Source organism: Chiloscyllium plagiosum, unplaced genomic scaffold, assembly GCF_037043375.1.
Source record: "Chiloscyllium plagiosum isolate Xiang-an unplaced genomic scaffold, Cpla_swu_hap1 HiC_scaffold_17, whole genome shotgun sequence".
NCBI lineage: Eukaryota > Metazoa > Chordata > Chondrichthyes > Orectolobiformes > Hemiscylliidae > Chiloscyllium > Chiloscyllium plagiosum.
Window position 1 is genome coordinate 67,333,405 of NW_028270155.1, and position 15,397 is coordinate 67,348,801.

The 15,397-nt window shown below is 39.1% G+C and overlaps 1 protein-coding gene across 8 annotated transcripts in view; it reads left to right on the forward strand.

Annotated features, from left to right (window-relative positions):
* The window catches only part of LOC122558548 (cyclic nucleotide-gated channel beta-1-like), a 204,313-nt gene that overhangs the window by 72,215 nt on the left and 116,701 nt on the right, over positions 1–15,397 (forward strand). For 4 of the 8 annotated variants that reach the window (XM_087996039.1, XM_087996040.1, XM_087996043.1 and 1 more), the window contains 6 exons: positions 1,285–1,447; positions 2,196–2,225; positions 3,164–3,205; positions 11,496–11,549; positions 12,674–12,727; positions 13,080–13,133. In XM_087996039.1, the coding sequence (XP_087852165.1) occupies positions 1,285–1,447; positions 2,196–2,225; positions 3,164–3,205; positions 11,496–11,549; positions 12,674–12,727; positions 13,080–13,133 (397 nt within the window). The remainder of the gene's footprint in view (positions 1–1,284; positions 1,448–2,195; positions 2,226–3,163; positions 3,206–11,495; positions 11,550–12,673; positions 12,728–13,079; positions 13,134–15,397) is intronic. The other 4 variants (XM_087996041.1, XM_087996038.1, XM_087996042.1 and 1 more) reach the window with 4 other exon arrangements.

Consider the following 15,397-nt stretch of genomic DNA (forward strand, 5'->3'; position numbering starts at 1 on the left):
TCCAGTTTGCAAATGGGCAACACTCGTTGTACTGATTGTGAAGCCTGATGGGTCGGTTTGCCTATGTGGGGATGTTAAACAAATGATAAACTTCTTTTCACAGCTGGATAAATATCCAATCCCCCGCACAGAGGATTTATATGCAAAACTAGCAGGGACCACTGTCCTTCATAAAGCTGATCATGTGTCATGTGCACCTGAAATTGCACGTAGATAAGGATTCCCAGAAGTATACCCATAAGGGCATAAGCCTGTGCAATGTTTCAGCAGATGATGGAGAACATTTTACAATGTCTACCCCAGGTCGCCATTTATCCAAATGACATGTTCATAACAAGGAAAACCAATAAGGAGCAGTTAGAGAACTTGGACATAGTCCTTACACGTTTCTCCCAGGTGGGTTTATGCTTTAAGAAGGGAAAATGTGTATTCCAGGCACCCCAAATAACCTACATGGACTTCAGAGTTGACATCCATTGGAAGATAAATTGAGGACGATGAAGGTGCCCTGTCCCATGTCTGTACCTGAGCTTAGGTTTTTCCTTGAGCTGGTGAATTATTACTGGAAGTTCATACATAATCTGGCTTCCATCCTGGCACCCCTGCATCAAATCTTTAAAAGGATCAGCCTTGGCAGTGGTCACATAACCAAGCCATAGCTTATCATTGTCGAAGATATTAGCATGCTATGATCCCAAGCAAGATCTCGTAGTGACATACAATGGCTCCCCCTACGGCTTTGGGATAGTATTAGCTCATAGGTGGTCCAATGGAGAGGAGTGCCCAATAGTGTACGCATCCAGGCCCTTGACTAATGCAGAGCATAAATACACCCAGATAGAGAAGGAAGATTTGATGGACATACTTGGGGTCAGTATATTGCATTAATAACTTTACGGACATAAATTTGTAACAATAATGAACCACAAACCCTCTGCTGGATCTACTTAAAAAGGACAAGGCATGCCCCCCACAGCTTCAGGCCAAATTCAGTAGTGGGCTTCAATACTAAGTGCACAATAATAAGTTGGAATATTGTCCAGGAGGCCAAGTAGCAAATGGGTCTGTGAGTGAAATGGATTGTTTCTGGAATTTAAATACTTCATAATATTCATACCCTCAACGTGTGGCATTGATTGGTCGCTGTAGTGTGCAATGTCTATTAACTTTATGATATGTAATCTTTGTTAGCTTCTATTTGTCCTTGACATGGGTAACTTTGATTAGTCCTTCAAGAAATTGAAGAGCGTGTGTGAATCACTGGAATATGCTTTACATTTACAGTTCCAGTTTGTATTCCAAAGGAGATGGAGTTGGAAGATATTGAATCTGACTGGGATGAAGAGGTTCAATACCTTGATGCTGAAACTCAAACAAGCGAGTGTGAGGCATTGGCACAGGTCAAAACACAAACCACAGCCACAGATGTAACAGTGGTGAAGCAGAGGTATATTCATATAATCATTAACTGTATAAATACCACAATGTCTATTTCCATTTAAGTGATTGTTGAACACTGTCTGTCCAGCAAATATAAATTTTTTCTTGAACATTGTAATTGGATGGAAGTGAGCACAATATTACAAAAGACAACTACATCAAGACAGATGCTGTAAGAGGTAATTATATCAAGGGCTAAATGTGACACTACAAAGATAGCGTTCAACAATCATAGGCCAAACTAAGGGAGTCTTTAAAGGTGATTAAAGATCTAGACTGTCATTCTCAAGCCCCAGAGATTCTTCATGAGTTAATTCATTAGTGATGAAGCCAATGGCAAAAAGAAAAGGTTTTGAAATATGTTAGAAGCATGTTCCAGATCTGGAGGAACATGCCACTTGCTCAGTGCTCTATTTTCATCTTTCCCCACTTATCTGGGCAAGTGAGAGGTTGATTTTGACCTCCTGATCCTTCACCAGTTGCCAAATCAACACGTCCTTATTTGTGCCTATAACAACTGAGTGCCACATAATGATGATCTTAAAATGGGACTTCCATTCTGGCACTCACACATCTGGGGATATGCCAGTTCTTTACAAGCTGTATTGAGATCTGATCTAAGTGCCAGGCCCTGCTGATGATACCAGGGTATAATGGTAAGTACCTGAATATAGTTACAACTATGGCAACTATCAATGGAGTGAGGTGACTTCTTGTTCATCTCTTACACTGCTGTTTCCTCCCTCAAACCAAAGTGATGAGATTCCAGAGGAAGATGAAGAAAGGTAAATAATTTACTGTAAATAATTCAGAGTGTGCCAGTTTGTCTGAGCTCTGTGTAAACCACTCAGTTTGTACTCTGTGTGCATATCAGACTATACGCTGTGTTTGAGTGGCAGTCTGTCCAAGCCCTGTGTGTACTAGTCAATCCGTGCTGTATATCAAAGCTAGTCTGTGCTTTGTATGTACCACTCTGTCTGTACCCTGTGATTTGTGCTCACAGATTAGTCTGCGCTTAGCGAATACCATTCAGTTTCTGCTCTGTGTATATCGGTCTGTCATTGCTGTCTCAGTCTGTAGTCTCCATGTATGTCAATCAGTGGTTTGTGATACTCTGTACATGAAAATTAAAATGAATGTATATCTATGTATACAGCAGACACAGGATCTGTATCCTGCATGTTGCCAAACAATAAATGTAATACTCAGTGCAGGAAGCAGGCACTGATTGCATATCCTATCCATTTGCCAAGCATCAATATGTATTTAAATTAGGGACTCTGTGGAAGCAGTGAGTCTTTGCTATTCAGGTAATCCCAACATTATTCATCTCAATGTTATAATGTGCTGGCTGTCATACGCTTTATGGCTGCCACACAGTGTGCATCACTGTGCATATGCTTGTCAATGTGCTTTAACTCTCTGTTGGCTTCCACCTTCTGTGTGGCTAAACAATGATCTTGATCACTTAGCCCTGGCCTTTTACCCCCGTTCTGATCAACTCAATGGATTTAAAATTTGGATGGCATGCACCAAGAATCCAAACATTCAAGGACCTTAGATGTCTGTGAAATGAGAGTGAGCAGCTTTATTTGCTGATTCAGCTGCATCCTGAAAAACCTTAAACAGCGTTTATTATCCCAGCAATTTTTAAAATATATAGCAAGGAAGATTCTCAGAACGTGATGGTATTTCTGACTAATGTGACTTGTAATTCATGCAGGCAGTTGTGGAGTATCACTGAGGAGCAGGAGATAGATGCAGAGTAAGTGCATTTAATGTGGTTTACATAAAGATGTGGAGTTTGGGAACTTGCCTTACATTGGGCATTTGCAATGGAACATAATAGTGAGTCACCTATTCAGCTGCTTTGTCATTCAGTTAGATCATAGAATCATACAGCATGGAAACAGGCCCATCAGTCCAACCAGACCACATGGAACATGATCCCAAATTGAATGAGTCCCACCTGCCTGCTCCTGGTCCGTATCCCTCCAAATCCTTCCAAGTCATGCACTTATCAAAGTGTTTTTTAAAAGTTGTAACTGTGCCCAAATCCACCACTTCCTCACGAAGTTCACTCCAGACGCGACCCACCGTCTGTGTAAAAAAGCTGCCCCTCATATCATTTTTAAATCTCTCCTCTCACCTTGAAATCCCTCATCCTAGGGAAAAGGCACCTACCATTAACCCTATTTATACCCCTCTTGATTTTATAAATCTCTGTAAGGTCACCTCTCAACCGCCTTCATTCCAATGAAAGAAGTCCTAGCCTAACCAGCCTTTAATTACAACTCAAACCTTCCATACCTGGCAACATCCTGTTAAGTCTGTTCTGAACCTTATTCAGCTTAATAACATCCTTCCTATAACAGGGTGAACGGACTGAACATAAAACTCCAGAAGAGGCCTCACCAATGTGATCTGTGCCTCAATTTCTTATACCCACCATAGTTCAATATCCGTTGATACCTGTTATACAATAGAAGTCTCCACCTTGAACATTTTAATTAACTTCATGTTTGCAGCCTTTTGGAGGGTTCATACTTTGAGTGAGAAACTGCTTCCTGATTTAGCTCACTGATCAAAGCAGACTGGCTGGAATAGAGTCATAGAGATGTACAGCATGGAAACAGACCCTTTGATCCAACCTGTCCATGTCGACCAGATTTCCCAACCCAATCTAGTTCCACCTGCCAGCACCTGGCCCATATCCCTCCAAACCCTTCCTATTCATATACCCATTCAAATGCCTCTTAAATGTTGAATGTCATAACAATAGTAACAAAGATCAAAATGAAGGTGCCAATCCTAGTGCAACGTGAAACAAAGTAAAATAATTGTCAATTGCATGTAAGAGTCACTGCCACAGCATACTTACCAAGACTGAAAACTAACTGCGTCTTCAATGACACTTTAACCCAATGCCACTAAGTGTTTTGTGGAAATTGAAAGTAACTGGGGTAATGTACAAAAAACATTACACTATTCACAATTTTTACAGAGGGGTTAATTAATTAATTTTAATTGAAGCATTAAGTACCCTGCAGCTAATGTTGTAATTATCTCTATCCTATAGTATGTGCATGTGAAGCATGAAAATAGCTGTAATCTTTTTAGATGTATACAAAATGTAACTCTGAACGTTTTGTGGTGGGAAGTGATTCCATAAGTTTTCTACCACAGTTCTGTTAGGTGCCCCCCTCGCCTCTAGAAATAACAGAAACCTGGCACTATTTGCCTGTAATGGAGTTCTGTGGTTACTTTGAGCAGTTCCCTTAATCTCCTGCTGGAGTTCCATGGGGATACTATGAGATTTTAGTTCTGGGCCAGTGTGTGATTATGGTGCATGTGCTTAAAAAAAAGTCATAGTTTTTGACCTGTTGCTAATTTGTTGTGTACTGTATCATTTTTCATCACTATTGTTACATTCTCAATCAAATCATCCACAGAGTGTTATATAGTAGTTAAAAAAGGTTGCAACTTCTCTGACAGATATGTTCTCATGTCTGTAGTTGAAAGTTCAAACCCCACCTCAGGACTTCACATAACCAAAGCTGGCATTGAAATGTTGCATTGTCAGAGCTGATGCAGATAAATTTGACTGAATCCTCTTGGCTAGAATCTCTTAGTCATATTAGGTACTTGAAGTGAAGGCCCCCTCATTTTGCTGTATATAAATTGGCAGTCACATATTTAAAAAACATCCGATATTTCCTCAGGAAAGCAAAGAGAACAGCCCATAAATCTACATATAATTGTGATTCATTTTGTTTCTTTTCCATCAGAATAAGTGAGCTCCACCTATTGTGACTTAGTTCGATAATGTCATTTTTCTCCATGAACTCTTCCCTAACATCATTGACTTGAGTTTACAAGGACGTTGCTTTCTGGGGGGGTGGTGGTTGGGGAGGGGCATCCATTACATTAACATTATGTATCACCAAAGATATCTACACAAATCAATTTATGAGCTTGTAGGCCTCCTCAATACTGGTATAGGCGATAGCATAATATTCCATTATTTTTTTCCCCATATTATCCTATCTCATTACTGGGGGATTGATCTCAGAATTTTCAACTTCTAATTCATTTTTGAATTGCTCTGATATTTTTATTTTTCCCCCCTACTTTAACTATTAAATAGAAACCTAATACATTTTCTGTCCTGACTATCCTCCCAAACAAAATACATTAAGTGACTCTTCCTCTTGGTCAAGTAGTCACTACAGAATTCACATCACTTTTTAATGGTTTCCCAAAGATAGGTAACAATATTATGTCCCTGTCTCCAGCAACAAAAAGTTTGGGCTTTGGCTTTTTTGGTCTGCTGCAGTTTGTTGAGCAATCATAGAATCCCTACAGTGTGGAAACAGGCCAAACAGCCCAACAAATCCACACCGGCCACCCACCCAGACCCATTCCCCCTACCCGATATTTACCCCTGACAAATGCACCTATCCTACACATCCTTGAACACTGTGGGCAATTTAGCATTGCTAATTCACCTAACCTGCACATCTTTGGACTGTGGCAGGAAACCGGAGCACCTGAGGAAACCCAGACATGGGGAGAATGTCCAAACTCCACACAGACAGTTGCCCGAGGCTGAAATCGAACCCAGGTCCCTGGCATTGTGTGGCAGCAGTGCTAACTGTTGAGCCACTGTGCCACCCAGAATCTTCAAATGCTTTTGGCCAATTCACATGCTTTAGTTAAATTTCTTAGGTTAGAAGTGTGGTCTCTGAGCTTTGTTTTTTTTTCTTTAATTAGTTTAACGTCCATTTCCGTATATCAGTTCAAAAGGATTAAATTTAATAGAGTCATTCGGATCATCCGTAATGGCAAACATTAGCAAGAGAATTCCTTCATCCCAATCATTAAGATATTTTTGACAATAAGGTCTAATCATGGTCTTTAAAGTTTGATGTCATCTTTCAAATGTACTTTGAGATTATGGATGATAAATTGAAAATGTGAATCCACAGACTAATCAAGCAACTATCAGACATAGTCATACTCACAGAATCATATCTTATAGACAATATCGCAGTGTGATGTAAGGTGTGTGATTTATAGATAACAATATCATTTATTTTGAAGATTAGCTTTTCAACTAGTAACATGTGGGTTTTTGTTTCTGTGTGTAAAAAAGTATATGATTTTAAACTAGCATGATTTTAAACTAGCATGTATCAGAGTGCTCCTGTCTGAAATCCACCTGGAATGATAATTGAAACTTATTTATATTGTGAGAGTATTATGATTGGAGAGAGCATACATTGAAAGGCAGTCATGTGCTTTTTTGCTTAGGAGAATCAAGAATTGATACCTGCTTCAGAAAAAAATCAATAGATTTGAAAGCTTTTGGTGTCAGTTCACAGAAGACTTGGCTTGGGTCAGATGGAAGAACAGTTTCTCCAGGAGAAAGGAATTAAATCAGAACAATTAGGAATAGGTTACCTCAGTATAAGCATTTTAGTTTGATAATTCCAGGCATGATGTGGTTGGTTCAAAACCTGAAGGGTTTTTTCACAGTTAGAATGTTTAAACTCATTAAACTAACCAAGAAAAAGGCCATCAAACTCAGAAGACCAGAACTTGCAAGAAACAGTTAAGTTATATCTATAAATATGACGAAGAAGGGAACTCTCTTTGATATTTGAGTCCTATAAACTGATCATGTTGAGATAGTTGGGATTTTGTTTTACCATCTGTTTTGAAATCTTTCAAATTGTACTCTAGGTATAAAGCTGTGTTTGGCTTGATTCCTACTATGTGCAATGGAAGATGATAGTTGTGGAGATCAATGATCTCAGTACAGGACATAATTGCAGGAGTTCCTCAATGTGGTATCCTAGCTCTAACCATCTTCAGCTCCTTCCATCATGAGGTTAGAAGTGAGGTTGTTCACTGATAGTCAGTGTTCATAACCATTCACAAATCCTCAGACACTGAAACAGCTCACGATCTTATTCAGCAAGACCTGGACAACATTAGGACTTCAGCTGATAACTGACAAATAAAATGCCTGTCACATAAATGCTAGGCCATGACCATCGCCAACAAGAAAGAATTTAACCATCACTCCTTGATGTTCAATGGCATTACTATTGCTGATTCCCCTACTACCAACATTATGGGGGTTTCTATTAACTAGAAACTGAATTGGATCAACCAAATACATACTGTGATTGCAAAAGCAGGTCAGAGGTAGGAATTCTCCAGGAAGATGGTCACTTCCTACCCCCATATCTTTTTCACCATTCTCAATGCACATGTCAAGGGTATGTTAGAAAACTCTCCACTTACTTGTCCACCACCATCAACATTCACTACCTTCACCATCTGTGAGCAGGATCGAGAGTCCCTGTATTGCCTGTCTGGTGCTCGGGTTTGGGATACTTCAACTGGGCTGCAGAGGAACCTGGAGTGGGAGGGTAAAGATCCAATGGTCATGATCCACGTAGGTACCAGCAGGAGCTAACTGAAAAGCAGAACCGAAAAGCTAAAAATCTCTGGATTACTACCTGAGCCACTAGCTAATTGGCACAGGGTCAGTAAGATTAAGCAAGTAGATGTGTGGCTCAAAGATTAGTGTAGGAGAAATGGGTTGAATTCATGGGACATTAGCACCTGTACTGGGGAAGAATAAACACGTTCCGATGGGACAGTCTTCATCTGAACCTTGTTGGGACCAGAATCCTAGCAAATCACATAACTAGGGCTGTAGACAGGCTTCAAACTAAATGGGGGAAGGAGGGTTCAGTTATAGAGGAATTTAGAAAACTTAAATTAAAGGAAGAGATAAGAGTGCAGAACTCAGGAGAGGTTACTAAAGTCTTCAGCACAGACACAAATAGGACACAGTGTATGGAAAGGGTTAGCAATCAACCTTCAAGCACAATGGACAAATTAATAACAATGAGAAGAGGGATGATTAATACAGGACTGAAGGTGTTATACCTGAATGTACGCAGTATAAGGAATAAGGTAAATGAGCTTGTGACACAGATCAAAATTAGCAGGTATGATATGGTGAGCATCACGCCTGAGACATGGCTGCAAGGGGATCAGGATTGGGAGCCTAATATTTGAGGATATTCATCCTATCGAAAAGATGGGCAGGGGGGCAGACGGTGTGGGATTGCCTTATTAGTAAGAAATGAAATTAAATCAATAGTAAGAAACAAAATAGGGTCAGTTGGTGTAGAACCTGTGTGGGTAGAATTGAAGAAATGCAAAGGTGAAAAAAACCATAGTTGGGGTTATGTACAGGCCTCCAAACAATAGTCAGGAGCTGGGGTGCAACAGACACCAGGAGATAGAAAAGGTGTGCAGGAAAGGCAAAATTACAGTGATCGTGGAGGATTTCACTTTGCAGGTGGACTGGGAAAGTCAGTTTGGTAGTGGATTGCAAGAAAAAGAATTTGTGGAATGTCTCCAAGGTGGCTTTTTGAAGCAGCTTTTGGTGGAGTCCATCAGGGAACAGGCAATACTGGATTTAGTATTGTGCAGTGAGGCAGACTTAATAAGAGAGCTTAAGGTGAAGGAACCCGTAGGAGGCTGTGATCATAATATGATTGAATTTACTCTGCGATTTGAGAGGGAGAAGATAGAATCAGAGGCAATGGTATTACAGCTGAATAAAGGCAACTACAGAGGGATGAGGGAGGAGCTGGGCAAAATTGACTGGGAGAGCCTAGCAAGAAAGACAAGGGAGCATCAATGGCAAGGGTTTCAGGGAGTAATTCAGAAGATACAGCAGAAATTCATCCCGAGGAAAAGAAGCATGGTACAGGGAGGATGAGGCAACCATGGCTGACTAGGGAAGTCAGGGAGAGCATGAGAGCAAAAGAGAAAGCATATAATGTGATGCAGGGCACTGAGAAACCAAAGGATTGGGAAGCTTATAAAGCCCAACAGAGGGCAACAAAAAAATGAAATAAGGAGGGAGAGGATTAAGTACGAGGCTAAGCTAGCTGGTAATATAAAGAAAGATTGTAAAAGTCTTTTTAGATTAAAAATGAAGGGCAAAAGAGAGACAAAAGTGGATATTGGGCTGCTGGAAAATGACGCTGGAGAGAAAGTAGTAGGGAACAAGGAAATGGATGAGGATTTGAATAAGTACTTTGCATAAATTTTCACGCTGGAAGATACGAGTAATATCCCAAAGATTCAAGAGAATGAGGGGGAAGAGCTGTGTATAGTGGCCATCACCAGGGAGAAGGTGCTAGGAAAATTGAATGGCCTGAAGGTAGATAAATCACCTGGACCAGATGGACTACACACCACAGTTCTAAGGGAGATAGCTGAAGAGTTTGTGAAGGCATTAAGTGATGATCTTTCAGGAATGGCTAGAATCAGGGAGGGTCCCAGAGGACTGGAAAATCATTAATGTGACACCTCTGTTTAAAAAAGGAGTAAGGCAAAAGAAGGAAAATTACAGACTGATTAGCCTAACCTCGGTCATGGGTAAGATCCTGTAATCCATTGTGAAGGATGAGATTTCTGAATACTTGGAAGTGTGAGATTTCTGAATACTTGGAAGTGTATGATAAAGTAGGGAAAAATCAGTATGGTTTCATCAAGGGGAGGTTACGCCTGACAAATCTGCTAGAATTCTTTGAGGAAGCTTAACATATGAGGATGTTTTTAGGACTCTGGGTTTATTCTCAATGGAGTTTAGAAGGATGAGGGTAGGATCTAATTAAAACATACTGAATACTGAATGGCCTGGACTGAGTAAATGTTATGAAGATGTTTCCATTGGTAGGAAAGACTAGGACCTGAGGGCACAGCCTTAGAGTAAAGGGAAGACCTTTTAGAATGGAGTTAAGGAGAAACATCTTCAGCCAAAGAGTGATGAATCTATGGAATTTTCTGCCACAGAAGGCTTTAGAGGTCAGGTCGTTCAGCATATTTAAGACAGAGATACAAAGGTTCTTGAGTATCAAGGGGATCAAGGGTTATGGCAAGAAATCAGGAGAATGGGGTTGAGAAAATGATCAGCCATGAATGGCGGAGCATACGCGATGGCCTAATTTCTGCTCCTTTGTCTTATTGTCCTATGGTCTAAAGCGACTGCTACTTGATGACTACTCCCATGACTTTACCGATGATTGAGAATGTACTGATGGGACATCAATTGCCTGGGCTAAATTTGTGCTGCTTCTTGTGTAGAAGCAAGTGACAGTGCCAAGACTATTTGATGTATTTCTCTTGATAAATATGGGAAATCATACCCCATATCTTACACTTTGTTTCAGCTATTCTTCTCCAAAGTAATCCCAATTAAAATCTTCTGTCTGAAAGAAATCAATTTCCATTGTCCACCTTTACGCAATTATTTTCTGTTCTAGTGTCAACTGGTAGAAGATGAAAACCAAGGCACATCTTTTTTTTTGTGGCAAGTTTATTGATTTGCTCAGTCATAGAGCTCTCATTACAACCCCAGTGCCATAGCTGTTACCTATTTATTTGTTTTTTTGTTTATTTTTCACCAATTAAAAGAACAATTAAATGCCTAACCATCAGCTGTGCTTGACCAGACATTTTCTGGTGAAGTACAGTAAACCTAATTTTGATGGTATTGATTGAGGGAGGATAATTGATAAGGGCAATCTTCTGTTCTTGTTAAAAAAGTACGAGCGGATATTTAATGCTTCACTGAGTTTAATATTTCATCTGAAGGACAGCAACTCCAAAATTTCAGTACTTCTTCAGACTTACGCTAAGGTGCATTTTAGATTATATGGTCCCATCTCTGGGGTAGGTTTTAAATCCTCACACTTAGAATTCAGAATATGACAACTGAACCAAATTGACTTATAGTAATAAATTCCTCTGTTATTGTCATTATGTTGTCACTTGATCTCAGTACAGTAATGGATGAGGTAGTTAATGGTATGAAGCATGTGATCAAGCATCAGACAAGGAGGAAAATTAATCTAGAAGAGATTGTGTTCCATCCATAGAACCCATATGAAAAACTGGCACATAAAATCAACAAGCTATTGGTTCTCTTAAGTGATAGGTCTCTCTTTGTCTGACAGAATTGTGAAAGTGTGTGAAGGAACTGAGAGCAGTGATGATCTACCCAGTGAAGAGTAAGTCCTTAAATTCCAATGTAGCTGGGCAGAAATGCATGGCTAGGTCTCATGTTGAGGTGGCATACATCCTACACATAATTACTTCAGATGAATTCTAAAGTAAAGCATTTGAAGAACAATATACAGACAGAGAGAAACATAGATTGTAATCATGTATAAATTCCAATATGTCCTTGTACAGATTCTTAACATATCTGTTTATAGATTCTTAAAATGTCCGTCCACAGATATTGAAATGTCCATCTAGAAATTCTGAATGTGCCCGTGTGTAACTTTGACATGTGTGCATTTAAAGATATGGAAGCAGCATCATTAAAACAGGTTGGCTTATCATCATCATAATATTGTTTTGTGGAAATTATTTGCCAAGTATTTTGCATTAAAAGGAAATTGAACTTCAAAAGTACTTAAGTTGAATTCAATAAAAATCTGGAATAAAATGTTTAGCCTAATGGCAAACATGTAACCACTGTAAATTGTTGTAAAATCTCATCTAGTTCATTCATGCCCTTGAGGGAATGAAATCTGTCATTCCTACCTGGTGTGGCCGACACTTGACTCCAGACCCATAATAATGTGGTTGACTCTTTACCTCCCTCTAGGCAATTAGAGAATGGCAATAAATGCAGACCCATACAGTGATGCCCACATTCCATGAGCAAAAAATAGAAGAATGTCTCTAAAGAGCATTGGGATGTCCTGAGGTCATGCAAGGTGTAATATAATGTCTTTTTTGTCTACTTCTTTCTCACTGGGTGTGTGTTCTAATACATAATGTACTTCTATTACAAAAAGTCAGAAGTATCAAGGCTTTCAAGCAAGCTACAGTTTCACAAAAACTTATAACTCAACTAATCTAGAATGCTGCACCAACTGAAAGTTCTATGTTGTTTAATATATATGAAATCAGATTTTTGTCTTCACTTTCTGGACATTAGTAACATGGAGCAAATTTTGATCTTATCAAAATTAATCCTACCCTCTGTATTATCACTAAGGTATGTGTGTATTTACATACATGGTGATATTTTGGGTCTCTTGACTATGCCTGTACTTATGTAGGCTTATACAAACATTAAAGCCTACTTACTGCTGTTTATTTCTGTTTGCTTTACTGTCAGGGCAGAGACGGTATGCGAAGGGACCAAGAGCAGTGAGGATCAATCACCAACAGAGTGAGTTCTTCACCTTTCTTCCTGAAAGAGGGAATGACAGATGGAGAAAAAGAGAGAGTGTGAAAGCGTAAGAACAAATGAAAGAACTGAAACCAACATGTTCATTCTAAAAGATGAGAGACTTAACAAACAATCCAGGTCTTTTTCAATATATAATTTCAGTTACATCACACTGTAAGCTTTTGCTATAAATTCTGTGTCTTATGATCTTATACTCCACAACCACCTGATGAAGGAGCAGCATTCCGAAAGCTAGTGCTTCCAAATAAACTATTGGACTTATGTGATTTTTAACTTCCGGCATGGATTTTCTGACCCATATTGTTAACAGCTCTTTCATTTTCTTTGTCAGTTTGGTGCAGATTTGTGAAGAAGCCAAGACTGATGATAATCTACCAGCAGCAGTGTGAGTCTTTTATCCTCCTTCTTTCAAAAGGGCCAAGGCAAGGAAGACAGTATAAAGCAGCAGAGAGAGTGAATGTTTGGAAATGAGGAATGAAAAGTGTGGAGTGGAGAAAGAAGGGAAACATGAATATCCCCTCAGAGTTGAAAAGGGAGGGAAACTCAGCATGAGAATTGAGGGAGGAACAAAAGAGAGAGGATTGAAGAGGATAAGTACAGCAATGAACAGTGAGTGATTCTTTGAGTGCACATGAGTCAATCTAGCTGTGACAGAACAAATTAGATCTGTACAACATATTTGGTGGTACATTTTTCAACTCTTTGGTCCTTCCAAGGACCCTGACTCATTGTAAATGTGAATTGTAGACCCGGAGGCAACACATCTGCAATTTTAAAGTTTGATCAACTTTGCTAAAATGAATACAATCTACACTTTTGCATACAAGTATACATGCAATTTTTGCACAAGATTTATTTTTATGTAATGTATATGTTACTGATTGTTTAGTATGTGCACATGCTCCTGCATGTGAATAATTATATGCAGACACACATTCAGATATACATATAAGGTGTAGGGGAAAGATATAGCTTCTTCTGTTTGTAAAGTAGAGGAAATGCTGATAAATTGGCATTGATTCAGAATTGTTGCAGTGAAGTATTTTTCCTTAGGTTTACAGAAATAAATGTACCCTTGTATTTGTACCTAATGACCATATTTTTCAGTAAAATAATATTTGAAATCTTTTACGAAGGTGGAAGCAAAGCACAGTCTTGTCAACATGAGATGTTCAAAGTGATCACCTACCTTTAGACGTAAAAAGAGGAAAACCTGAAATTGATGTATCACTGAAATAATTAAATAAATTTAGTTAGAAATGAGGAAGACACTTAAATTGTAGGAAAAGCAAAAGAGAAAAGAAAAATAAACAAAGCGAGATGGATAGAGAGGCGATAGAAAGTGAAAAGGACTTGGAAGTTTAAAAGTTTGAGCTTTAATGACAGCGGGAACGTAGATAAGGAAGAAAGAAGAAATAGTAGTTCAGAGAAACAATCTGCCTTCACTGGGGGTTTTATTTAATTATAAATCTGCATGTAATGCCTAAATTTACAGAGGGTAGAGTTGAAAAATATTTCACTTCATCTGAAAAGATAGCTATGAAATTGAAGTCACCAAAGGCTTTTCGGTCCTCAATATGACAGAGCATCCTGATTGGTGCAGCTACGATTGTGCCTACCAACCCATCAGATGAGCAATCTGTAGATTAGGAAACTGTAAAAAGGGTTAGATTCAGAACTTACGAGCCTGTCCCTGAAGCTTATCAATTAAAATTTCAGATTATAAGAGAAGAAAACTAATAATACATTTTTATAGTCTGCAAAAGAAAAGAAATGTAATGGGCTCAGTGACTTCAACTACTGAAGTTAGAGAAAATGGCTGATAATGTGGGGAAAATTGTGATTATGGAGGAATTCTGAAATTCTGGAGAATGTTTTCCCCACAAAAAGGCAGTAATAGATAAAGTCTCCATAACTTGCAAGACTCATTAGGAAGAGACAACTGATGGCGATTTAACCTGAGGGTCACCATGCCTCAGGTGAAAGGAGTGATTAAGAAGAAGAGTCCTTCATGGTAACCTCAGGCAGTAAAGTAATTGAATCCATGCTGTTAACATCACTCCACATTGATTTCTTGGAGCAGCAGTACCACAGAGGGCCTTTACGTATACTGCTGCATGAATGCATATTCCAACAAGTAAATAGACACCTAGTGCAGGTAGTAGTGAATGTCGCAGTTACCTTGGATGGAATCTCACTGCCTTTGTAGTGAAGCTTTGTGATTGAAGCAAAACCTATAGGCCTCTTGACCTGATTTGCCTCATCCTTTGAGAATTCATTATAATCAGAAGTCTCTGCATGCAGATAATCTGTCACCTGTGTAATGCTGATAGCTGATGTCAATGATATTCTACAAATATTCTCAGCCAACTGAGCTAACCAAACACCCAAAGAAGAGGGGTCACTGGACCAACATATTAAGTCTGATTTCTGTCCACAGTTGCTGCCAGACCTGCTGAGTTTTTCCAGTGACTTTTGTTCTTGTTTTTCTTCCCAACAAAAATGCAGTAGAAGTTAGTTCAATTAACAATTATAAATCTGAAATGAATACATTTTTGCCGGACAAGGAGTTACTAGAATATGGAATCAGGGTATATGACTGGGTTTAAGTTTCAAATCAGCTATAATCTTACTGCATTTAACTAGGAA